This window comes from Gnatocerus cornutus, chromosome 1, assembly GCF_029298725.1.
Source record: "Gnatocerus cornutus isolate USDA-ARS CGAHR chromosome 1, icGnaCorn1.1, whole genome shotgun sequence".
In the NCBI taxonomy this organism is placed as follows: Eukaryota; Metazoa; Arthropoda; class Insecta; order Coleoptera; family Tenebrionidae; genus Gnatocerus; species Gnatocerus cornutus.
Window position 1 is genome coordinate 11,321,387 of NC_142233.1, and position 27,972 is coordinate 11,349,358.

At 32.0% G+C, this 27,972-nt stretch overlaps 1 protein-coding gene across 3 annotated transcripts in view; it reads right to left on the reverse strand.

Annotated features, from left to right (window-relative positions):
* Nucleotides 1-27,972, reverse strand: part of pxb (putative Hedgehog signaling attenuator pxb) — a 289,900-nt gene that overhangs the window by 8,872 nt on the left and 253,056 nt on the right. For all 3 annotated transcript variants that reach the window (XM_088034682.1, XM_088034677.1, XM_088034689.1), the window contains 2 exons: nucleotides 10,600-10,706; nucleotides 812-986 (listed from right to left, as the gene is read on the reverse strand). In XM_088034682.1, the coding sequence (XP_087890808.1) occupies nucleotides 812-986; nucleotides 10,600-10,706 (282 nt within the window). The remainder of the gene's footprint in view (nucleotides 1-811; nucleotides 987-10,599; nucleotides 10,707-27,972) is intronic.

Genomic DNA, 27,972 nt, shown 5'->3' on the forward strand with positions numbered 1-27,972 from the left:
TTTTTATTTTTGAAATCAAGCTAAAAGTTTCCTGTACTAAAATTCGTAATTTTGGAAATTTTAGTGCTGCATTTACATTTACATTTAGTTCGAGACATTTTCGAAAATCAAATTTTTGGAGTATATCAATTTCATAACTTTCATCTTTGGTTGAACTAAGTTTGTCAAAAAAGTATGATATTCATTGTTAGCGAAATAAGCTGCAAATGAGCGAGATTTCGCTACGAGTTTTGCGCGAGGGTACTGTACATGATTTTTTTATACAGCTTATTCTACACGTGTCTCATTTAACAACAAACACCGGTGTAAAAGACTTTCGTTTTATTATGTGAAGTATGTTAAACTACTGAGTTGCGGAGGTGCCAACCCAAATTAATTTCGTAAATATTCCGTAACGCGTGAGTCAAAACTACCACAAAAAACGCAACTTTGAAATGTTAAACATACAAAAAATGACCTGTCTTTAAGCGCTCTAGATTCTTAAAAAAATATTATTTTAAGTTTCTCTTTGATCAAACTGTCATATTCGATGAACGCAGCATAAAATAAAATTTCGAATCTACATGAAGCGAATGACTAATAAATAATTATAATAAGTAATTAATCAATTAATTATAATTATTTCAAATTATAAATATTAGAGAAAATTTTATTTTAGCTCCGCCTCAACAAAAAAAGCGAGAAAATTCAGTTGATTTTTGGTGCTTCAAATCAAATTTAAAAAATTAAGCTTGCCAAAAATATTTTTTTGAAATAATAATATGAAGTCTTTATATCACTAGTTGTATAAAACAAGAAACTTCATACGAACCTCAATGGATGGAGCAACGATATGTCCACCAGCCGCATGGTGGTGATGCGTAGGCGTTGGCCGAGGAATGACGTCGTGGAGGTCCTCGTAAATGCCGCCTGCAGCATTGGGACCATCACAGTTGTTTTGGGGTGAAGTTTTACAAGGTAGGAAATTTTGTACTTTTCTTTTATGCCTGCAACAAAGGCCGCTGTTAGTTTGACTGACATTATCTCTAAAGGCATTATTAGCCCGAATGAAGGCGATTTTATCAAAACACCACCGCGTTTTAACTGCTTTCTAATAGACTCTGCAGATGTGGAGGATTTTTCTTAGTATTCTTTGAAAATGGAGCAATAAATCCAGATTGTGGCGACGAGCTGTCAGAGGAAATTATCACATCCACAATTTTCTTTTTTAACGTCTTCAAATCCCAATGTAATTACAAGAGGGTGCTTGTACCAAAATGCTAATTCCGAAACTAAATATAAATTATGACGGCCCACGCGGCCATGTTTTGACATTAGAATTTATAATTTTAGACGAGGGGGATTCGGTAATCTGCTCAAGATGTTGAAATAGATCTAATAAAGTAAGTAAACCGCTTTATGAAGATTAACAAACTGTTGTATATGCAGAGTAAATATTTCATTAAGATAAATCGACTGCATTGACTACCACCAAATTCCGTAATTACGTAGAAATCCTCATTGAAAACAAAGAACTTCAATCTAAAGATATAATACAATTTCAACAAGAACTTCCAAAATAGCCTGAAAATGTTTAAGATACTTACGTTCTTAATTAGAAATTACCATAGCAACTGGTCGAGCAAGTAATTACACGTGTAAGGGGAACAACTACGACACTTAAGTTAGACATCAACGACAACAATTAACAGAAGAACTCTCCAAAACGTGTCCAAGTCCAGGGAATAGTCTTTATTACTTCGGAATTTCTTCAGTGGAGATCGAAGGCGCTTTCTTTTTATTTTACGACTGTCATCGTAAATCAAATGGGGTCTTGAGTTATTTACTAACGGATTATCAAATTAGAGTTGGAATAACATTGCAATTGCAAACTTCATACTAATTTACTGACTTTTATAGAGGATATCAAAAGTTATAATCGAGTTCGAAGTATTTCCATTTAGAGTGTCTTGAGCTCATGTATTGAATTGTTTTAAATGGAAGATGATGTGTTTTTCGAAGTTGAAATATCATTCTGGTGGAGTTGGACAAGACAGTTTCATGCTCGTTTCGCTTTTTTGAAACGAAACGTTCAAAAACTATGGACAAAAAGAATAGAAGTCGCAAGCACGATGAAGATTTAAAAAAAGTTTTCGAAAGGATTATTCAAAATTCAAAGAATTTCCATCAAATAATTTAAAACTCAAATGAATTGGACAATAGTATACTAAAAAAAGAGTTTTTCCCCAATGTTATAGTAACCTCAGTTGACATATACCTAGTAAACATTTTATGGCTTAAGTCAAACCACCCATAGAAATAAAACTGGGTGTTGTAAACTGCAGCCGACAAAGTTCTAGGTAGAGAGTTGACCGATAGTTGAATAGGCCTGCACTGATTTCGTGCTCATTTATGGTCTCCAATCGCAAGGATTAGTACTGCCCGGCCCTCTCATAATGTGGCCATAAAATTTACTAGGTATATGTCAACTGGGTTTACTATACAAAAATTCACTATTTTTTAGTCGTTTTTAGGCAATAAAGTAGGCAATTTTGCTATAAGTAGTATTTGTTATTTGGCCGAAAAGTCGCTTTTACTGTCTCGCTACTGCAATTTAATTGCTCGACAAAAAGTGCCACTTTTCTGCCGTATAACAAAATCTACTATTTTTCGTATTTAAACACGAGCATTAGAGAGGGTCATGTTTAGCAGAGGAAAATAGTTATTTACAGTCGCGTGTGGTAACTTACATTTTACAGCGCGAAATCAGTTTGAAGCACGACGGCGTAGCCGGAGTGCTTTAATGATTGAGCGCTGTAAAATGGTTAACGCACAAGAGTTGTATTAAACTTTTTGGCCGAAAAATTTTAATTTAAATAATTGGATTTTTCAAAATTTATGAGAACTGTCACATCTGACATTTGTAAATTTTATCATCTGTCAATTCTGTCAATTTTGTAATTGGTGCACAAAAAGTACACAAGATGGCGCTGTATAAAAAACGTTTTAATATTACTTTAAAAGTAGAAATATTGTCTTAATTGAGATAATAATGTAGGTAGATTCCACTTTGGTGATCAATCTTCATTATGGTAAAGTGATTTTAATTTATAAACGCATGTGAAGAGCAGACGATTTGGGCAATTTTTACAGCACGGCGTTTGTAAACGTCCAGGGCGCTTGTAAATCTAGTGTTTCCGCAGATGTCAATTGAATGTTAATTTGACGTTTACAATTCATGAGGCCAAAAAATTTATAATAACATTTGGAGTGAAGATTGCGCACATATGGAATTCTAAGCAGGATGGCGCGATGACGTATGTCTGTGATCGATCGGTATTATTTAACCTCACTTTTTTGTACAATAAAATGGCGTTGTATGATCTTGTGTAGAAAAAGTCACGTCATTTTGTTTTAAACACCCGATATTTAGGTTGTTTTAAATAAAGAAATTTCATTGCGATTCTAATATTTATTATCACCGCGTACACTTAAAAGTCTAAAAGAAAGTTCCTAAAACAAATGTAAGAGAAAATTTTCGAAATTTTTGCGTCCTTTCAAGAGGAAAAAAAAGCAAAATTTGTATTTTTTGCTCTACAATTTTGTAATTTGTCACAGAGCATAACTAACTCAATAAGAGCAATTTCCCCTAATTTTATATATATTCCACCAAAATTGCAAAAATTATAGCCTTTAACAGAAAATTTTCACCACTTTTGCGTCCTTCCAACAGAAACAATTTCTTAAATTTGTATTTTTTGCGGTATAATTTTGTAACTGGATACAGAGAATAACCAACTCAAAAGGATCAATCGTCAAAAATTTCATATAAATCCCACTAAAATTGCGAAAAAGATAAGTTTTAACAAAATTTTTTGAAAATTCTTGTTTTTTTTCCCACAGAAAAAAATTGTAAAATTTGTATTTTTTACTCTATAATTTTGTAATTTGATACAGAGTAGGTATAATCAACTCAAGAAAAGCAATCTCCCAAAATTTCATTTGAATTCCATTAAAACTGCAAAAATTATGGGCTTTAACAAAATTTTTTGAAAATTGTTGTTTTTTCCCCACAGAAAAAAATTGTAAAATTTGTATTTTTTGCTCTATAATTTTGTAATTTGATACAGAGTATAATCAACTCAAGAAAAGCAATCTCCCAAAATTTCATCTAAATTCAATTAAAACTGCAAAAATTATAGGCTTTAACAAAATTTTTTGACAATTTTTACGTTCTTCCAGTAGAAAAAAAGTTTTTTCTATTTCGCGTTCATAATGAAGATATTTCGATACGCGTTTGAGCGTATTTCGGTGTCGTAATGGACCAATCTCGTGCCAATATTTCCAGGAGCATTTATTTTTCTTAGGTTTGCAGCAGACAAACCTGCCGTCAACGTTGACAATTCAGATTTTGGTTTTGATAAACCTTGATAAATCGATCAATACTCTATTATTTCTTGTTGTACTTGGCTTAATAATTCATCGGAGAAAAACTCTTTGGATGCAAGAGAACCATCATGATCATGATCAACATCTTCGCTCTCTTGGCTCCCTTGCGCTCCGGTAACCTCAAAACGTCACACCTGTCAAACTGACTGAAATTGGATTTGGCTACTTCGAATTTTTTCCCGAACATTTTGCAAATGCCAACTACCCTAAAATTCCCTAGATTTCGAAATCAAGTTTTTTCGTTTAAAATAAGGCGAAATAGAAAAAATAGCGTATGATACTTGTTCATAATGCATTTTGACGCACTTACTACTTTATGACTATTATGATATGTCCTAAAAACGTGCGTGCGGCAAAATGTTCATTATGAAACGCGTTTCATAATATACTATTAAAAAACGAGTTTTTATGTTATTTTTCCTAATTTGAATGGTCGTGCTTTCTACAATTTTTGATCTTCTTCATACGCTTACGCTTTTAATTTAGCGAATATCAATTGTTTTTGGAAGTTGGAATATTAATCTGATGGAGTTGAACAGAAGATGAAACTCTTCTTTGAAACGTTTTGTTTGTGTTTCAAAGAAGAGTTTCATCTTCTGTTCAACTCCATCAGATTAATATTCCAACTTCCAAAAACAATTGATATTCGCTAAATTAAAAGCGTATAGACGTCTCGTCTTGAGTAAAAAGAACTGCTGTTTTCAGAAAATCTTAATCACGTCTGAGACTTTCATAAAAATCCATTTAAACGGCTAAAGTGGCACTATTTTAAAGTGGAGGAATGCGATAAAGAATCGCCCAAAATCAGGTCTGAACTGAACACGGTGTCGTTAAGGTGGTCTTTGACGGCTTTGGACTCTGAGATTAGAGTTTGAAGTGGTGTACTTAAGATAAACCGAGGGTTTATATTTGCTTTTTGTCAAATCGCTAAGTAGGTAGAGCTGCTGCTTGAGGGACTAATTTTACGATGAATGTATATTTTGTCATAATTACACAAGATCGGTCCATAAAGTATCATACTTTACTACTCAGTAACATTTTTACGACGCTTCCATAAACAAACAGACTCCTTTTCAAATTCCATCAAAATTTAAAGAGTTTCTTCGTTTCAACTCTCGACCACCAACCAGTAAACTCTTGATAAAGTAACGGCGAAAGGGTGCCATTAGACTTACCTCATCTAATGACTTCCTGGAGGCCGTAATGGATACCCCACGATAATGAGTCGCGTCGTTGCTGATTAATTATTACACATCGCACGCTGTAATCGCACTTTGCTACCTGGGTAGATAAAAGGCATTTTTCTAAGCCTATTCAACCACCTTGAAAGAGACTGAGTGCTGGATTGCGATACTGTTGAAAACATCATCAACACAAAAAACCAGGCGCTAATAATTAGAAGAAGGGTTCAGACTCTCTCATTCAATCTGATATTCAAGCGACCACAAAATGGATAATTGATGGGTAAGTTTTTGTTGGAGCCTTCCAAAGACGTGTGTGGGGTGAATTAATACCAAGGAAGTAGTGTTCAATGTCTATCGCGACAGGAAGTGTACACAGATTCACCCTTGCTTCATCTCACTCGGCGAGGTGTGAAATTTAAATACTTTTCCTGATTTGGAGTAGAATTACAATACATGTGGCTTTCTGGTTCTACGTCGGGGATTTGTGAGTAGGAGTTTTGCTTGTTATTCCAATCAAGTCGCCAAAATTGAGCTTTTGGCCCACCCAAGCGGTTCATAATAAACACTTCAATTGTTGACACAAGTTTCTAATTTTGTTTTTTATTATTAAAGCTGAAAGACTTGATCTGAGAGACATCCGAGGCGCGTTAGGTTTCTTCAGATTTTTGTTTTAAGAAATTACTTTTCGGTTTACTCCATGAATATTATTGTTTAGATCTACTTAAAATCTTTGAAATTAGTAGTTTTAAAAATAGTTTAATTGAAGTTTTATCAATAATATGATAAAATACGGGGGGTTGCGCTTAAAAAAGTCAGAACCGATAAAACCACATACTTCAACCTTGGCTGCGTCTCAGTAAATGTTTTTACAAATTCACAATAATAGCCAAAATTGAAAATAGTTTATTTTTGAACATTCTAAAATCAGACAAAATTATTGTAAAAAAATTTGAAAAATTTAAATTACAAACACCTCGGCTATGCCTCGGTTTCTATGCTGTTTTATGCACAATATAGCTAAAACTTATAATGGCTGATTTTCCAAGTTTCGGCTACGCTACGCTACGGCTACGCTTCGGTTAGTATTTCCTTTAACTTGCAATTATTATGGCCCATCATTCGACCTATTTTTAGTCAGTTTTAAATATTTTGAAAAATTGAAAATTTCAAATTTGGGTCGTGCTTTGGTTTATATTCTATTTTATGCACAATTATGGCCAAAATTTAAAATGGCTCATTCTACATCTTTCTAGAATCTAATTATTAGAAGTCTAAATATTTAAAAAATTATGAAAAGTTTGAATTTCTTTAAAAAAGTTTCTTTTTAATTTGTTGCACCAGAGGTATTCGTTTTGAATGCGTTAATAGGTTATTTCCACATTAGATGCGTTAATAGCTTCGCTACTATAGCAATAATGTAGGAAAGTTTTGTGAAAATGGATGTTCCATATCTCCAAAATTACGACAGAATTAGATCAATAATTTTGATTTCTTTATTCTGACTTTCTAGGATTTTTTGAAAAATTAGGTTTGAATTTTGCAGCCTTTTATAATTTTTCTAATTTGTTTTTGTAACAGAACTATTTGCTGTTTTTTTTTTATTTGAATGCGTCAATGAACTGCTTCCACTTAGGATGGTTTAATAGGTTTGGTACAGCAACGAACGATTTTTTTTACAAAAATTGTATTGAATCTGTATTGTATTAGCTAAGACGTACAATGGCTTATTTTCCAACTTTTTAAAATCCAACAAATCGAAGAATTTTGAAATGTTAGAGAAAATAATAGGACGTAAACTCGGATTGTATACTATTTTATTCACAACTAAGCATGACCCAAACCCATTTTTATACTTTTTAGAATCAAAACTAAATCAAGTTAAAAATTTTGAAAACATTTAATGACAAATCTCAGCTACGCCTCGGTTTGTATACTATATTATTCTCAATTAAAACCAAAATTCATAATGGCTCATTTTGCAGATCTTTTTTTAAATAGTTTTCTTAATTTGTTGTAACAGGGCCATTTCACTTTTTGTTTTGAATGCGTTAATAAACTTTTTCTACATTGGATGCGTTAATAGCTACCTTACCATAGCTACGTATAAAAACAGTTGTATTAAATACGGTGAATGATTGTGAATAAAATAATTTACAAACCAACGCTGCAACTTTGTTTTAAAATTTACAAAAAAAATCAGAAATTTGTGTCGTTTGCTCTACGATTTTGCTATTTGGTAGAGTTAATATATAACTCAAAAATGGTAACTTCCCCAAATTTCATAGATGTAGCACTAAAATTACTAAAATTACGAATTTTATGGAAGATCGTGTAAATTTTTGCTTGTCTTCAAAATAAAAATTTATAAAATGTGTGCCTTTTACTCTACAATTTTGTCATTTGATAGAGTCAATACACGACTCAAAAATTGTAACTTATCCAAATTTCATAATTGTAGAAAATTACGAAAATTACCAAAATTACGAATTTTTGAGAAGGATGCTGGAAATTTATGCGTCGTTTTAAAATAATTTTTTTTTAAATTTGGGTCTTTTACTCTATATTTTTGTTATTAAGTAAAGTTAATACACGACTCAAAAATAATAATTTTTCCAAATTTCATAAATGTAGCACTAAAATTACCAAAATACGAATTTTATGGAAGATGTCGGAAATTTTTGCCTCGTTATCATAATGTCTTATGCTCCACAATTTTGCTTGAAAAAATACACGACTCACAAATTCTCCAAATTTCCAAGCTGTAGCACCAAAATTAAAATTAAATTAAAAATAACAATTTCTAAAATTAGCGTTTTTCGTTCTACAATTTTGCAGATTAATGGAGTTAAACCTAGATTCTAGAAAACTTAAAAATACGCCATTACAAATTTTTTGTTATGAATGCGAACAAAATAGATTTAGACCTGATTTGAGCGATTTTGATCGCATTCCTCCACTTTAAAATAGTGCCACTTTATCCGTTCAAATAGATTTTTATGAGTCTCAGACGTGATTAAGATTTTCAGAAAATAGCAGTTCCTTATACTCGAGACGAGACGTCTACAAGCTTTTAATTTAGCGAATATCAATCCAATAAAAGCGCATTTACCAGATCCGACGCCAATGGTCAGTGTACTGTAAACAATAACGAAAATTCAATATAATTTTGAAGAGGAAATCGCTACTGCCATTCGAGATAATTTCCACAAGGTTGGTCACATTGTTAGCCGGCACGTCGTTATTTTTGCGAAATGAAACACGACTTTCCAACCAAGTTAAAACACGTTTATTCGAAAATAGAAAACAAATATAAAGTTTCTGCAAACTGGCGGGCGGTGACGGTTTTGGCGACAAAAAGAGTTGAGCGGTGATAAACATTAATTTATTGTGTACTGGAATTCTGTTTATTTGCGCACACATACATAACTACATAACCAATTTCAGATTATTTATTGTACGGAACGACAAGTTTTGTCAAATTTAATAACATGCGCGGAAAAAATTCCAAAGTTCCAATTAACTTGTAGATATGTCTAATAACGTCGACATTCTATAGATTAAATCAGTTATCAAATGAAAGTAAATGTTATGAACGTTTATATGTTAATCAGTTCTTGCTTCAGACACTTTCGTGATCAAAGATAACATCAACAATTACACAGAAAGTCGAAATAAAATCAAGTGTTACCATTTTTGGAGTCTTGGCTACGAAGATAATGTTCACATTTTTGGACTCTTTGGAGTTGAATCAAATAAGTAGATAAATACAAATAATGAAATGAAAAAAGAAATAATATGTGGCCAAATAAAATCCGCCGGAGCCGATCGTTGAAGCACCGTCATGTTTTTAATCAAGAGAAAACTAAACGCAGGATAAAACGTAGAGCAAAAATCGTAAGAATTTGAGTGTGTTCAGAGGCATCCCTTGTTCAAATGCCAGACATTCTATAGCTCGAGAAATTGCAGCACAAGTCGACGATTTCGAGAAGAACCGCAGAAAATCCACCGCGGATTAAAATCCCATAAAGTAGTGTCTGAAACAGCTGTTTTTCACATATCTTCTCGACAACGAGGTCTAAATACGGAAGACGGGAGTGTGTTGGGTCGATTTTGGGAGATTAGAATATCGAAGCAATGGAAGAAGAGACCGCCCCTCTAATTATGCAGTTCTAATCATGTCCCTCGAAATAATCTGGTGGGAACCGGCCAATAATAAGTCAAACGTTAGTTCCCCACCAAGTTTTCTTGACGGTTTTGGGTATTATGCACGCTCGCCAGCCCACAAACATCTACTTCCGGTCTACAAGAGATCAAGAGCTTCTGAAAGCCACCACTTCCGCTTATACATTTTTATATCTGAAGATTGCTCCCTTGTTAAAATACAGAAGAGACATTGAAATTCCGACTAAAACTTCCGAAATAGAATTAGAGAGTTTCATTAACAACACGAAAACTCTGGATATTATTTCTTTCCCCGGCAATAAAACTGTGCGATAATAAGGCCGAGAAACTAGAAAATTGATTCTCCAAATACGTTTCGGCTTAGACAGGAATTACTCAGAATGGAAATCTCTTCTAAATGCTAATTTCCCAAGTTTTATGATAAATAAATATTTAAATTCGCAAAGTTGGAGGAAATTATTGCAACTGAGATATCTCTTTAATTGAGTAGATTTTCGACTAGGCCGGGTTAATTTTAATCCATTTGCAACATTCATTGTTCTCTAAGAACATTCCTCGGGATTAAAAATCCGGGCCAGATTTATTTTGGACGCCTTGCGTGCTTCCCACGAGTATTTTCCAACTCCTCTTGCATTGTTTTGAACGGTTCAGCTTTGTCTGTGCCCTCCACTCCACGGTTCGCTTATCTGACTAGTTATACTGACGAAGCCAACACAATTTATGTGGCCAGGTCTCTTTCCGAATACGCGCTTTCTAATAAATTAAGTTTTCGGGGATTTATCGAATTTCAAAAAAAAATACTCACTTCCACACGAGAATAATGGCTATGAAAACGAAGATACCAACGGAACACAGCACGATCACAGCCGACGTCTGGAAAGATGGACTACTCCGGTAGCTCGCGTCGATCAGCTGGAAAAACAAACAGAATTAACATGTGGATTTCACGCCGGTGGTCAGCAGATGCAATGTTTTGATGGATAAATACGAATGGAAATGGGTCCAATTTGGGGGCATCCGAATTTAGATGCTACTAGGTGGCCCTCGATTTTCTGTTTCTCACTTTGTTCCCTAACATCACAAATGAAAATACAAAAAAAACACAAAATTTTATATCAAAAAAAATCCATAAACATACAGGCTTCGCTATTTTTTTTCTGATCAATATGAGACACCCAATTTTTCTATTTTTAACACGGTCACTCTTACAACTTTTTTATTTATTTACAAGTATATGTCATACCAATTGATAGTGTGGCCTCCATTTTAGTGTTAACTAGTATACATGAATGACCAGTGTATTGTATTGTGTTAGTAAAATTCATTAAAGTTGGTACTAATTGGGGTGTTTTGAAGAAGAGGGGGATATCGTGTCAAACGTCAATATGTCAAAATGGATTTGTTTACACTAACCTACAAACTTAAATTTATGAACTTCGCTGGCTCTTAAAAACTGCACTGTAAATTGAAAGTAGTTGGCAAAACACTAAAAAAGAGGTGCGTAAGTTGCCATTGAAGACTTCGCAATGATAGGTTACATCCGTTACATCTAATACGAAGAGGTACGCCCTAAACTCATCCATAGGCTTTTTGGGGCAAGATTATATCAGATTTATGATTTCAAGATTTCATTATATCATTTTGCACATCAATGCAGTAAGAGTAGCGTGTGTGAAGAAACTTTTGAAGCAAAAACTGATTTGTAGCTCGGTTTAGAGATAACATTGACATCTATGCTTTATGCTTATTATTTATAAACTACAAGAAAAGTGGTGTTTGCCTTTGACAACAATTCATTGCGAAAAATTTAACAATGCTAGAGTTTGAAGATTCCTTTAGAGTTTGACATAAGTAGGGCATTTGGTCATAAAGTTAATAATGTGTGCTGAATTTACGCAAACGCAGTACAGTTGCAAACATTCATGAAGTAAAATCAGACAGTTTCCAACTAGAGTGGTTCAGGTTAGAGCAAATTTATCAAATTTTGAATTTACTACTTCTTTGTGGACGAGTAGGGCAAGATTTCGGTTAAGATTTCATTCTAGTTTCACTTGCATCACTTCTCTTGTCCTCTTTAATCCTTTAATTAGGTGATTAAACATTCGTGTTTCAAAAACACAATAGTAAACTGCTAGTCGGCGAGATTCAAATACTTCACTGTTAATAACAAACAAAGAAACCACTTATTTAAAAACCATCCCAATTTTTAATGCAATAACTTCATATTTTCGAAAGAATTCAACAGTTTTTAATGTTATTTCAACGCGAAATGCAAATGTCTCATCAATGTTTACAAATTTTGACGTTCCTGTCAAAATGCTGCCATGCATGTCGGCAACTTTTGGTGTTTAAAAATATCCCTATCAAGTACATTCCTCGACACAGTTTTTGGGTACAGTCCCAAATTTCGGGCCAGGATCAACCTTTGGACCTCACTAAGGTTTGATATAAAATATATGTATTCCAACTACATGACTAATCCTCGGGCTGTAATATTTGTTTACAAGTGGTCCAACTACACGGCTACTCCTCCGCGTGTTTTTTGACAATAAGCCCAACTACATAGTTATAGTTCGTACAATGAGAGTTTGAATGGCAGAAAAGTCACTAAATCTACGCAATAAAAAGTGTACCATACGCGCGAAATTTAAAATGACAAAATAACCCCAGGGCTGCGTTCATAAAAATCACTCTGTGTAAAATGTGACACAAAAGCGTTCATAAAATGTACATTTTATAATATCAACCAGCTTCTCCCGCACCAATGATTTTGGTCAAATTCCTAAATCGGAAAAGAAGCACAAGATCTATCTAATGGAGAAATTTGAGATCGATCGTACTAATTAGGAAAAATGAGAAACTCATAACTCAGTTATTTGTTGTCGAATCTGAATTTAAATCCCAGATTTGGAATCTACGGAAAATTCTGCATACACTGGTGTATAATAACTCAAGTTTACTCTAAAAAATAAGCGAGATGTCGATATCAGAAGTTTGCATAGTTTTGGTCATAAATTTTTGCAAAAATTTGTAAATTTCGACTTTTGAAAAATCTATGAACTATTTCTTATGTAAAAACTCGCGAGAAAAACGATGACGCAAACCGCATCTTATTATCTGCAATAATTTCTGAGATATTGAGCACGAATTGTTCTGGCGACAACCCAAATTTTCAAAAGGCCATAACTCAGCTATTTGTTGACGAAAATTAAAAATTCTTATGTTTTTGGATTCAGCGTGACATTCTGCGTAAAATGAGACCCAAATTTGTTGAGTTTGCTTAATAAATAAACGAGGCATTGGCCAAAAACTGTTTTGAAAACATCATTTTTGGGTGATTTTCAATCAATGTTTTCAAAATGAAAACGGCGTTTAATAGCTTTGAATTATACATCAGTCGAAAGAGGAGCTCGAAATCTATCTACTGGCCCAATTTGAGATCTATCGGACAAATAGTTTACAAATTATAGCCAAAAATAAAAAAAATTAAAAATTTTCATCGTTTGAGTCGGAATTTTTTTTCCTGAAAAATCGACTATCGAATTTTGGGCTTTTGATAACGTTTTCTAACGTAAAATGAGCCGAGAAAAAGAATGGCGCAAACCGCATCTCAATATCTCAAATAGTTTTCGAGATATTTAACTTTAAAAATAACGAAAAATGAAAATCAACTTTCCGAAACTTTGATCGGCCATAACTCAGTTATCTGTTGTCGGATCTAAATTAAAATCCCTGATTTAGAATCTGCGTAAAATTCTGCGTGCAATGACGTATAATAACTTAAGTTTACTCTTAAGATATCGATATCGGAAATTTGGCATAGTTTTAGTCATGAATTTTCGCGAAAATTGCGTTTTGTATGTAGGTGATGTACCTATTTGTCGAACATTTAAATAACCACAGAAACCGTTCATAAACGCAACAACAGTCTGGCGAATCTCAGTGATAATCACATCACTCTGACGTCAAACGCTCCAACAGACGTCCCACTTTATGAACACACCTCAGTTACTGACAACCTTGTCAACCCATTTCGCGTAGAAATTTAGTGTTTTTAGTGTATTTTGCAGCATAATTTGCTACCAACCTATATGTCAACTGTCGAAATCTCCCAATCTCTCACCGGATATACTATACTCCCCCGCGTGTGTTTTTACAAGTAGTCCAACTACACGGCAACTCCCCCGACTGTCTTTTTTTACAATTACTTCAACTACAAGGCTACTCCCCCAACTCTTTTATTTACAAGTAGTCCAACTACCCGTATTAGAGACAAGTAGTCCAACTAGCCGCCAGAGACAATTTGTTCAACCATGCGCTAGAGACCAATGAGCGCATACCATGAGCAAAATAAACAATGGCTGAATTTTTAAATACCAGAATTTGCAAAAACCCTGTGAACTTTGTATTGCCAACATGTGTAATTTAAAGAAAGTGTATAATTAACGGCCCGTCTAAGTTAGTAGGGGAAGCCGGGGTAAAATGATTCTTCGAGTTAAAATGATTCCCTTTGATTCTCAAACTGCCCTTAGTTCCATCTATCAATGAAATGATTAAATATGTTGCTGAACCTGCGGATATTGCAAACAAGCAGTTCGGTGAATATTCAAAAAACTTACAGCGATATTTGTGTTTTTCCTTGATTCGATCTAAGGTAAGGCATTTTTTAATCAAGTGTATTTTACCTTTCAAATTAAAATTTCAAAATGACACCTGTGGTGTTTTAAAAGATTAACATTAAACTTTCAATTCTTTGTAGATTTGGTTGCAACATTGCATATTGTAAATTTATAGATTATGTTCTTTGTTCTTATTCGGGGTAAAACGATCACGATCCAGAGATCATTTTACCTCTAAGATGAATAATTGTGTGATGTTTGACAAAAGACAGTAATAAAAAACAAAAGCGAGGAAAGAATCTTTTCAGAATGTATTTTTCGTTGTAAAAAATATATTCACTCTTTAAACGAAGAGGATTGGATTAGATGCAGTGTGTCGAAAATGGGCTCATAATCAATCTGCAAGAGTAGATGAAAAGAAAAATATATTCACTGCAATTTCTGTTTAGCAGAATTAAAAACTTTTAAAATCAGAAAAACTTTTCGTTTTTTCAAAAAAAATTTAATTCTTTTAATGTTTATTTGTCTTCAATAAGAGTCTCTATTTTGTTGTTACCCTTATTAAAGTTTATTTGGTTTTTATCTTAATGCTTAAATATATTCACTGTTTCCACTAACTTTTGTTTAACTTATAAAACTTTTTGAACATAACACATCCTTACGATGAAAAGAAATCATTTTACCTCTAGTCCATAGGTAAAATGATACTCCTGGAGATTTGCACTTAATTCTTATTTTAATCAAAATTGTGCAAAATTTTTTCGATGCATTTTTGGCAGACTTGTAGTGCATTAGTTGTCAAAGCTACTGCATAAATGGTGGATTTATCAATTTAAAAGTTTGGTAGCTATAGTGCTATAGACCTTTGATTGTTGACAACTGTTAATATAAATTATATTGATTTCTTTATGTACATCTTTAGATCTCTTTATGATTATAGGCTTGTTCGGAACATGTCGCGGAGAAGAACTTTATGGAATGACAATTCGCAGTATACATATTTGCTCTTAAAGTCAGCTATAAGGTCTTATAATTTGTATTTCTTCTAAACAAAAATGTTTTGTAAAGAAAAAAAATAACGAAATACAAATAGACAAATATACTCTTGACCGTTTTCAGACGCATTGAACTCAGTGAATGAGGTTCTTATCCGATCAAAATATACAGGGTGGTAAAAAAAAGGCGCCTATGCTGCCTGTCATATTGCAGCTAATTCTTTCCTAAGTCCAAGATTGAAAACCAAAATGAAATTTGTGCTTTTTAAACAACTCGTAAGATAGAAGCTCTCTTTTATAAATCATCAAACTCTATTTGGATAATAATTTCATTGTTAGACATCACTTTTTTACAGTTAATGATATTCTGTTCCAATAAAAGAACAAGTGCTTTAAACCAAGTTTCATAAACTTTAAAAAGTACTATTTCTTGGCTTTGTAAGAAATTTTTCAATGTTGCAACATTGTAAAGCTCTTAGTATTAGTTCCTTAGTTGCGGGGACTAACGAAAGTAAAATTTTATTAGAAACGGTTAGACAGCATAGCCACGTTTTTTTTAAAGAATCCATATTGTAAAAAGAATAGGTTTAGATTAACTTTGCTTTGATTTCTGAAATGGTTTAACTGAAAAGGACATGGTACTTCCCTCATGGGCGCCTTTTTTTCATCACCCTGTATGAGTAAGTAATAAAAAAAGTAGGGAATAATAATTTGGTTAAAATTGTAATTTCTGAAGACCTACAGTTCTAGCAAATAACTGTTGGACTCTTATTTTTTATTTCGACGAATTAAAAAAACGTAAAAAGGAACGTTCAAAAATAGATGTCCTCCCTGGTCTTCGTCTTCGTCTTCTTGTTTTTCTCGCTTCTTTCAAATGAAAGCGAGCTAACAGAATTTGATATTGCGAAGAAAACTTAGCAATTTTAATTGTTTTTTAATTATTTTAATATTAGAACGGCCAAATATTGAAAAACTTAACATTTCTTGTAATTTTGGGATCTGGTAGCATTTTTAATTTTCATAATTACTTTACAACTAGCCAAATCCTCTATTGGTCATTTTGCAATCTAATTAATCAAACCGAAGCACTTTGAATAAAAAACCCATTTATTAAATCGATTCATTACTGTATTAGTCCGGATTGAATCAGAAACCGTCAATACGTTGAACACTTGAAAAGTTTCTCTTTCAGGCAAGTTTGGTGGGATTTGTGCATGGTCGAATAGAGCTTAGGAGATGAGTCGGTGAGTCTTGATCAGGTTACGAGCTCTTTGTTGCGCTCGAACTGCCGGAAGCAGCCATTCTGGGTCACACATGACTTCTTCGCCTAGCAAGTTTCGCCATTTTTGTTTATGGTCCATAATTAAAGCAACGCCATTGTGTCGACAATTTGCATGAAATTATCAACGGCGAGTTTGCGGATCGATTCAGTGAATAAATAACGTGGTAACAAGAAACCGGAATTGAATGAAAATTTCATCCCCAAGTGGTGGGAGGAGAAGTAGTTTCTTCGGTTCACGTAGAGGGTATTTTTAATTAGAGTGGTGATTGAGATAATAACAGTTAAAAGCCGGCTATGTGCTTCTTTGTGCATAGTTGTAACAGGAAACCACTCTACAAAAAGCTTTTTGGTGGAGCGCATTTTGCTCTTTCGACAAATTTTAATTAGACGAATGTTTAGTGTACTCTGGAAGTATTATTGCAAGAGCTTTATTTAACATCATAATTTCCACGGTTCGCGTGTGATTACAATTCAACGTTTCACAGGTTTATTTCGTTTTATTGTTAGTAATTTCATTTTATCTTATCTTCCCTCCGCAACTGCTTTTTCTTCATTACTGCTAAATTGAAATAATAAGGAGATGCAGAACCAATATTCTTAGCTCAGTATCACCTTAATCTAATATCTCCCCTGGCTAATAACTAATAACTAATAACTAAACTTTCCCCGTTTAATCCCGTCAAAACGATGCATCTGCGCTACAGCAAGCTCATTAGTAGGCAACAACACACTTCTGTCCCTAAATCATAGCAAAATTAATTACATTTCATTTCGTTATCAAATAATCCACAAATCACTGGCAGACTATCTGTTACGGCTCGATTTGATTCTAATTACCAACCTTATCACGAGATAACTTGCGTTCGACGGTTACAAATTTAAATTATTTATGCTCAGCGATTAAATGCATTATTTATTTCTAGGTCTGAAATTTGTATAATGGTGATGTCTATCTTGCGATTTGTGGTTTGGTTTGGCAGTTTTGATCAAAGAGGGGAAAATATGACACGAACTCTCAGAAAATATCTTAACAATGCAAAATTTTGGCCCGATTTACAGAAGCTATATTAAATATTCGTCAATGTAGATGCGCGATTAATTTAATTGCATAATGCAATTATGCAATTAACTTACTGGTTAAACCGGTCTTTTTTAATTTCTTTTAATTAAATATCCAGATCTTCTAAATCTACCAAGTTTTGAATATTCTGAAGCTTCAAATACATTTAAATTTACCGAATTCCTTAGAATTCTTGCATTTCTTCACATATTTCTAGATGCTTAAAATTTTTGGGTTTTTTTGATTGAACCTCCTCAGAATAGTTCAGATTCTTCAAATTCACGAGATTTTTCCTAAAATTTTCTATTATTCTTTCTTTAGATTATTTTCAAAGACAATATCGTGAGGACTTTCTTAGGTTTTCAACATCTTCGTATTTCTTAGAATTTTAAAAACTTTTTAAATAATTCCTTCGATTTTTTTAAATTTAATTACATTTTTCAGATTTCTCAAATTTTCAGACTCTCTTGGATCTTACAATTTCTTATATCGACCACACTATTTCGATTCATTCTATTTTTAATTTGCCGAAATAAAGAAACATTTCTATAATTTTTCAAAATTTGTAAACTAAATAGTTAAATTAATATATTGTTTACTTTTTTTACATGCCTAATAATGACTGGCAAATCGCAAAATTCTTCAGTATCAGTAAAAAAACTAAATTTGATGTTTTTTTAGCAAATACATTTCGAGAAATTTATTATTTGTGAACCTAGTAAAAACTCAAATCTTAAAATTTTCAAATTAATTCTCTAAGTGCATCAGTTTTAAAGAAGCAGCAATAAAATTTGGTCGGTTTATTGGTTTTATAAGTGTTCTTTGACTGTACTAAATTTGAGCATTTTGAAACACGAAACAAATTTTTTTAGAATTTTCGATTTGTGAGGCAAAATCGAAATTTAAAATTTTGTATAAAATTCAGTACATCCAACAGTTTTCACGAGAAAACAAAAAAATGATGTTTTTATTCCTTTGGAAACGTTTATTGAATGTTCTAAATTACAGGTCTTTAGAACGGAAAGTCAATTTTTTTATTTTTAGGACAAACTCGCAAGTGAAAATTTTCTTTAATATTCTGTCATTTGCACATTATTTTTCTCTTAAAACTGAGACAACAATTTAAAAAACGAAACCTGCCAACTTCCTTTACTTACAATAAGCTGTAATGGATTTTTTCCCGCCCATATTTCAAAAACACCCTGTATGTACTTCGCAACTCTAGCAATTACATACCTAATCAAAATTATACTTCCCATTATTTTAGACTGTACTTTTGACACGCCTGTTAAGTGTGCCAAATGGCTACAATTTTTGGAAACAACCAAACTTTATAAACACTATTTAAAAAAATATCCAAAATTTTCAAGAAAAATGTTTTGCTTCGGTTGTTTTTGCGAAAAAATAATGAAATATGGTGAATTGTATTTTAAATATAATAAAACAAATAAATAGTAAGACATTAATAATTTGTAACTTATTTCTACTCATTACAAATTTGAATTTCAAAATTATCCAATTAATTCTGTAAGTCTGTAAGTCCGATAGTTTTAACAGTAAAGCAATAAAATTTAGTGGACTTATTGGTTTAAAAGTGTTCTTTGAATGTAGTAAATGGGATAGTTTTGATCATGAGATAAAAATTTGAAAATTTCTGATTGTTGGGATAAACCCGAAATCCAAAATTTTGTGTTAAATTCGGTAAATTTACAATTTTCATGTATGTAAAAGCAATGAAATTTGCGAGTTTATTCCTTTAGACACGTTTATTAAATAAAATAAAAAATTACAGGACTTTAGTAAAGCTTTTCGAATTTTTCATTTTAGGACGAATTTGCAACCCAAACTTTTCTATTACATTTCCTCAATTGCACAGTTTAAAAGACAAATCAGTAAATATGATAAATTATACGCCACTATTTTCATCCTGAAAACAAAAAAGAAAATTTTGGAAATATAAATTTTGATATTTTATTCAAAAATAAATATTTTCCATTAAATCCTGCGATCACGGTTTTAATGTTAAAACACTCAAAATTGAAGTTATTAATTTCAGCTCGCCCAATGGGTCCATATTAGGAAATTCGAAAAATTTTCATTTTTAAACTCAAATAACAAATACCCTTTTCTTAATTATGTCAAAACAATAAACTTTTTTATTTATTTTTAGAAATTGACAAACATTTTCCTTTATTTTTATAAGAAATTTGTGGTTACAAAATAGTAATAAAATTTTAGGACAATATTACTTTCGACAGGATACTTAACCGTGCCTAATTATGACACTTTACCATAAAAAAAATTAAAGAATTAAAAAGGTAATAAATTTTCATAATTTTCCGTCAAATTTTCAATTTGTCTTGCTTTACGGTAAAATAGTGAAATTTTTAGTTACTATAAACTTATACTTTTGATATGATTATTAAGTGTGCCAAATGGCTAAAAGTCTATTTAAAAAAATAAAAGAATTCCGAGAAAAATCTGTATCTTCGGTAGGTTCTACAATAAAACAATGAAATTCAGTGGCCTTATTAACCATGTCAAATCACAAAGACTAAACTTGGAGAAAAAGTCGAAACTCCGTAGTTTTATTACACGCTTTAACAAAAGGAAAAAGTCGCGCATTTCTCGTTAAAAATGAAATTAGAAAAACGCCTCAGCGATAAATATTTAACTAGAACATTTACAGCTCGACCACCCAGACCCACAGGTAGTAACAATAATAATAATCCTAATTAAAATTCAGCTTGAAGCCCGTCGATTTTGCTTTAGTTGAAATCAAAGCAAACACCATTGATTGAACTTCACACCATTAAATAATAATGCAAATCAATTTAGCTTTCAATCACCAGCATGTTACCGCAATCAAGATGATCATAAAACTTTAAGTACCCATAGATAAGACTCCATGATGTGTCACTCTCTTTTCGAAAGTTTGTTTTAGTTTCGTGGCAATTTTATCTCTATTTTAAATTTAATGGAGCCCTAGCTTGCGTGCAGTTCGTAGTCTAAATGGCTTAATGGCCCTTTCAGTCTTTAAACAATGTTAGAAGAATTACAGCCGCCGACATATTTTCTATTTTATCGCTCGAAATTTCAACCGGAGCGTCGTATCTTAAATGCCATAGTTAAAATCATGTAATGCTTCGTCGTTTATTGATTGCTTGTACACAAAGCATCCCAAAACAATTTTATCGGCAATAAAACTAAGATGCTTCCAAGTTCTGGTAATTTCGTTTCGTAGTCGCTCTAAAACGGCACAATGTTTTTCGTCCTACTGATTCCACTTGTGTAAACCTGTTTTTGAAAGTATGTATGTTTACCTCTTGAGCGAAAATGTAAATAAATAAACGCGGGCATCTGGCCGCGGTCGCCCTGTTTCAGTTCTTTGCGCCCTATAATTCTCCGATGCATGAAATAATGTTATTTATAGCATTTTTCCATGTCGGATGTAAATAAATGAAGTTCGAGGTATTCAGGATGTCGCGTTTCGCGGTATAAGAATCCTGGGGAATATAGATAAAAAAAGGCGAGCGATGTGTAGAATGGAAAAAGAATCTCTTAAATTCTAGCCGCGGCAATAACAAACAGAGAAGATCAAACATTAGACAAAAGAATCTCACCGAAAGAACCCTTCCTGAAAACAAATAAAAACCGAAAAAGGCACAATGACTGCACATCACAAAGACGCCGAGGCTTTTAAATATTTGTTCAAAGCGACACTTTTTGCAGGTGTTCTCAGGCGGCTTTTTGACATCGCCTAATTACACGCGAAAAGACATCGAACATCGTCATTTTTGCCGCAAAGAATTTAACGATTTACAAATCATACTTTTAGAAAACTTGATATTTATTACTTGGTCGCCATTTTGAAGTACGTAGTGTCAAGTAAAGTCAATAAAGTATTTTTTCCTTAAAAATGTACTTAATTGGCCACCATACCCCACCAATATAACTCCTATAACAGTTTTGTAAACATTTCTAGAATTAATTATTTTGGTCTGTGCATGCGAAAAATGCGGAATTTTAAAAACTAAACTATTCTGCTTTACTTCAGTAATTTTAGTGCTAAAACTATAAAATTTGGGAAAATCAATGTTCTTAAGTGGTGTATTAACTATACCAATTTACAAAATTGTGGATCAAAATACACAAATTTTGGAAATTTTCGTTTTAATGACGAACTAAAAATTTCTGACATTCTCCAAAAACAATTGTACTTTTTGGAATTTTAGTGCTACAGCTCTGAAATTTCGCGAAGTTTTTGTTTTTGATCTGTATTTTAACTCCTCAAAAGAGTAAAATTGTGGAATAAGAGACACACATTTTAGAAATTTTCATTTTGAAGACGAGCAAAAATTCCGGATCCTTCTTAAAAATTCGTAATTTTGGTAATTTTAGATAGTTTTTAACTATGACATTAACAGAAGTTCCTGTTTTTGAACAGTGTATTACCGCCAAATTACAAAATTATAGACACAAATTTTGGAAACTTTCGTGTTGAAAACGACACAAAAATTTCCAACATTCTAAAAAAAATTCATATTTTTTGGAATTTTAGTGCCCCAGCTATGACATTTGGGAAAGTTATTGTTTTTGACTCTTGTTCTAACTCCACCAAATTGCAAAATTGTGGAATCAATGATACTCATTTTAGAAATTTTCATTTAAAAACAAGCCTAAATTTCGGCTATCCTTCGCTAAAATTCGTAATTTTGGTAATTTAAGTACTATAATTATGAAATTTTGGAAAATTTCTGTTTTTAAATAGTGTATTACCTCTACCAAATTGCAAAGATTTTGGAACAAAAGACACAAAAAAATCGTAATTTTTAAAATTTTAATGTTACAACTACGAAATTTGCGTTTTCTAAAATTTTTGACGATTTGTTATTCATTATAAAACAAACATTTTTCAAATTTGCCTCGATTAAGCTACAAATTTGAAATTTACTTTAGTGAATGTCCTAATTTTAACTTGTAAGTCCTGAAAATTTCAACCCTGTATCTTGAGAACTGTGTAAGTTATGACAGAAAATTTGACGGTTTCTAAAATTTTTGACGATTTGTGGTTAATCATGGAAAACATTTTGCAAATTTCTCTGGATTCTGGATTAATTTGAAATTAAGTTTGCTTAATGTACTGATCCTTACAAGAAAATACTAAAAAATCAATTTTTTTTTGGGTTATGAACTGTTTAATTTTTAGAACAAAATATGACATTTTCTCAAAAATTCGACTATTTATTTATAGTTGAACATGCAATCAAAAATTTACAATTTTTTATGCACCTACAAATCTGAAATTTGCTCTGTTTAATTCACTGACTTTGGATAGTAAATCCTCAAAATTTCAATTTTGTAGCTTGAAAACTTTCTTGAAATATGTTTTCTTAAAATTTTAACTATTTATGGTATCTCATAGAATAATTTTTTTTTTAATTGTCTTGATGCAGCTACAGCTTTGAAAGTTAATGTGGTTATTATACTAATCCTGACTAGTAAATCCTAAAAATTTGAATCCTGTAGCAAGAGAACTTTCTAAGTTATGACACAAAATATGACGTATTTGAAAATTTTTAATTATTATTCATTGTTCGTCATCGAATCAAAATTTTTTAAATTAGCTTAGGTACAGTTACAAACTTGAAATTTACTCTACTTAATTTACTCTTAATGACTAGTAAATTCTGAAAATTGAAACTTTGTAATTTAAGAACTCGCTAATGTAAGAGACGTTTTCTAAAATTTTATTGTTTTTTAATCGTGTTGTAATTCCACCCAATTGCAAAATTGTAGAAAGAAATACACAAATTTTGTAAATTTTCATTTTACGACAAGCTAAAATTTCCGACATTTAGTAATTTACTTTCAGATAATTTATAAAGCAGTACATTCTCAAAAGTACCAAAGTTTCGTTGAAATTGAATAACAAAAATCTTAGATAGGTACCGGTAATACAGTCATGTCAATTTTGATTAATAGATGGCTCCACAAGCAACTGACAAGTGTTTTAATACCTAAACGCAAAATATAATGATAAAAAACTTAAAGAAATAATAAAATACCTGTTAATTTACACAGAGCCGCATTTTAAAGTTGGCGCCTGTAAAAAATTCTCAGCAGGAAGAATGAGGTTTAATAAATTTTCCACGCGCCTCTGACCAATACTCGTTTAGATTTCAATTTGAATTCCGAAATTGTATAATTTCCTTTCTGCACACGAAGCGTTGTAATCGACCAAAAGATTTTTTGATAACGGCAACGCGGCTGGAGGTAACAAATCAATAAGTGATAAAAAATGAGATTAAAATAGCGGCGAAGAAGCTGCCTGCCAAGTGTGGACACTTATTCTTGACAGCCCATAAATTATCCCAAGGCCCATTTACCATACTTTATATTCCATGGTCTATTACTCAAATATGTATCCAAATTAAGAGTTTTTATCTTTGTTAGTAACGCCATTTAGTGCAGCACTTAACATTTCGGTTTTATTCGTGTATATTCATTTCCGTCACTAATTTATTAATTTCCATTTTCATGCGAGCGGGAGATTTATTATTGTTGTCGCTCGACCAAAAAAATGTGTTCCATTTGTTTGAAGAAGATAATTACATAAATGACCTGATAAATATTTGAAAACTCTGCTCCCCCTGCACATTACGGGTATAAATAGAACTGTGGTATCAGTGTTGTTTTAAATTCTTCGACGAAATGGAATTTTAATTGAAATTCTTTATACTTTGTCACTGTCCCTATCGCCATTTTTATAAAGCATATTTCGGTCAGACAAGAGTTATAATTTTATTATTATATTTTATCATTTTCCCACTGAAATAGTTCTATTCCGGTGTAAATTATCCGTGAAATACATTTCAACTGTCAGACCCTAGACCTAGATTAAAGATTAGTAATAATTGTTTCAAAATTTGGAGGAAGTGTCGCTCAAAATTAAACCACTTCCGGTCGTGCGAAAGCAGAAATGGACGCAGTTTTTGCGTTATCGGCTATTTGGCCATATTTGTGGCCGTGGTTGTTATTTCAACGTCTCTTTGACATGAATTGATATGAAAAGTTGTCATTGTTGTCATGTCGTGACAGTTACAGTGTTACCAACATGTCAAAATAGTGTAATGTTTCATTGAATTGAGAGGAATTCAATGCGAGAGTGCTCGACAGCCTCATCATACTTTTGATCTTCCGGTTTCAGATTATCACGTTCGAAGGCTCATTATTTGGAGGTTTTACTAATTTTGTCTTGTTGTTGAGCTGGGTTACCTTCGAATATTTAGAGCGAAAACAGAATTTTGAGAAATTTATACTTCAAACAAACCAAAATTCTCCACTACTCAAACCAAAATTCTCTACTACTTTATAAGAAACTTCTTAACTTTGGCGGTTTCAATCGTAAACAAGCAAAGTTTGGGGATTTTGTTATTTTCAACTGTGCAAAATGGGAAAATTTTGCAGCAAAAAAAAATTTTTCGGACATTATTTTCAAACATACCAAAAATGTCCACAGTTTGAATCTGAATTAATAAAATTTGGGCGTTTTACTACTTCTGTCTTGTTTTTGTGCTGTGTTAACTTCCAAAATTTCAGAGCAAAAAACAGAATTTTTAGAAAAATTTGCTTTGAAACGACCCAAAAATGTCCACCACTTTGTATAAAATTGCATAACTTTGCCAGTTATATTGGTAAAACAGTAAAATTAGTAGATTTTACTATTCTTATCTACTTTTTGAGCTTGGTTAATTGTCTACTTTTAAAGCAAAAAACACAATTTTTAGAAAAAATTACTTTGAAACGAACCAAAAATGTTTACCACTTTATATTTGTTTTTAATCCTAAAACAGTAAAATTTGGAGGTTTTTTTCCCCGTTTTTCACCTGTTAACTTCCAAAATTTTACAAAAAAAAATTTCATTTAGAAACGATCCAAAAATGTCCACCGCTTTATTTTAAATGCCATAACTTTGACAGTTTTAATAATAAAACAGTAAAACTTGGGAAGTTTTACTATTTTTGTCTTGTTCTTAAGCTGATTTAACTTCTAAAAATTTAGAGCAAAAAACAAATTTTTTTTGAAATTTTCACGTCAAACAAAGCAAAAATTGCCACTACGTTCTATTAAATTTCATAATTTTGGCAGTTTCAATCGTAAACAAGCAAAGTTTGGAAATTTTCTTATTCTCGACATGTTTACAACTAAGCAGAATAAATTTCCAAAATTTTAGAATAAAAAACTGAATTTTTAGAAAATATTCGTTTTGAAATAAATCAAAAATGAGCACCACATTGAATAAAATCGCGTAACTTTGACAGTTTTAATTCTAAAACAGTAAAATTTGGAAGTTTTCCAATTTTTGTCTTGTTCCTGAGTGGAGTTAATTTTCAAAAATTCAGAGTAAAAAACCAGGATTTTTAGAAAATATTCTTTTTGATATGAATAAAAAATGTCCACCGCTTGATTCTCAAGTGCGTAACTTTACAGTTTTAATTCCAAAACAATAAAATTTGAAGGTTTTACTATTTTCCTCCGTTTATGAGCTGCTTCAAAACTTTAGAGCAAAAAATAGAATTTTTCGAAAAATTTACTTTGAAACGAGCCAAAAGTGTTCGCGACTTTGTATAAAATTGCGTAACTTAGACAGTTTCAATGGTAAAAGAGTAAAATTTGTAGATTTCACAATGTTTGTTTAGTTTTTGTGCAGTGGTATTTCCAAAATTTTAGAGCAAAATACAAAACTTTTGGAAAATTTTAGTTTAAAACTAACCAAAAATGTTTATCACTTTATATTAAATTCCGTAACTTTGATAGTTTAATTCTAAAATAGTAAAACTTAGAGGTTTTACTATTCCCCCCCCTGTTTTGGAGCTGTGTTAATTTCCAAAATTTTACAGCAAAAAAACAGAATTTTTAAAAAATTTTATTTAGAAACTACTTTAACATGTCGACCGCTTTATTTTAAATGCCATAACTTTGACAATTTAAATTATAAAAGAGTAAAATTTGGAGGTTTTACTATTTTAGTCTTGTTCTTGCGGTAAGTTAACTTTCAAAAATTTTGAACAAAAAACAGAAATTTTGAAATTTTCACCTCGAACAAAGCCAAAAATTGTCACTATTTTCTATTAAATTGCATAGCTTTGGCGGTTTCAATCGTAAACAAGCAACGTTTCGAAATTTTGTTATCTTCGACATATTCACAATTGAGCAGAATAAATTTCTAAATTTTAGAGCAAAAACACAGAATTTTTAGAAAAATTTACTTTGAAACGAGCCAAAAATGTCCACCACTTTGTATAAAATTGAGTAAACAATAAAATTAGTAGATTTTACTATTTTTGTCTAGTTTTTGAGCTGTGGTAATTTCCAAATTTTTAGAGAAAAATAGAAAACTTTTAAAAAAATTTAGTTTAAAACTAACGAAAAATGTCCACATTATATTAAATTCCGTAACTGTGACAGTTTTAATCCTAAAACAGTAAAACTTGGACGTTTTACAATTTTACCACAGTAACCACAATAATTGTGATACCACAAACTGGTCTTCGTGTAATTAGCCCATAAAAATGTTTAAATAATGCAGCGGATCAAACTTGTGCGGTGCTGTATAATCAGGCGCCAAATTAGAAAATTTTCGAATTTTTTCCGATGTAAAGGAAACAAATTACGTGTGTAGAATTTGAAGCGATCCATAAAATTAATGAAGTCGTCCATGTTAACTGCTCCCGATTTATTATTTCTGTGGCAGCAATACGACGAATACCATTAATTAAATTATCGATAAATAAAGATAAAATACCGGTTTCGAATGTGGTCAATAATGTAAATAAATAGTTGAGGTAATGGAGCTTCTGCACATGTTGTAATTATCATGGAGCGGTTATGCTAGATAACCACCATCATCTGCGTAGAGTTACGTTTTCAACGGACTGATTTACAGCAATAAACTGTTGTAATCTCCGTCGAATCATGATATCTTTTATGAAGCTAAAGGCTAATCGTAGTACCTAAAGCACGCACAGCGCGTTTCGTAATAAAGAGCTTACAAAATATGTTAATAACCCTGAATAAAAAGTTTACCTGAGGTGATTGAGTGAGCAGAACCCGCTTTCTAAGCCTTCTTCAACTCGAACCCCACAGTCGAAGTAATCAAGAGACTATGGTATAAAATGAGCCGTGCTGCGCTAACCGAGAAGTTTTTATTTCTTCGGCT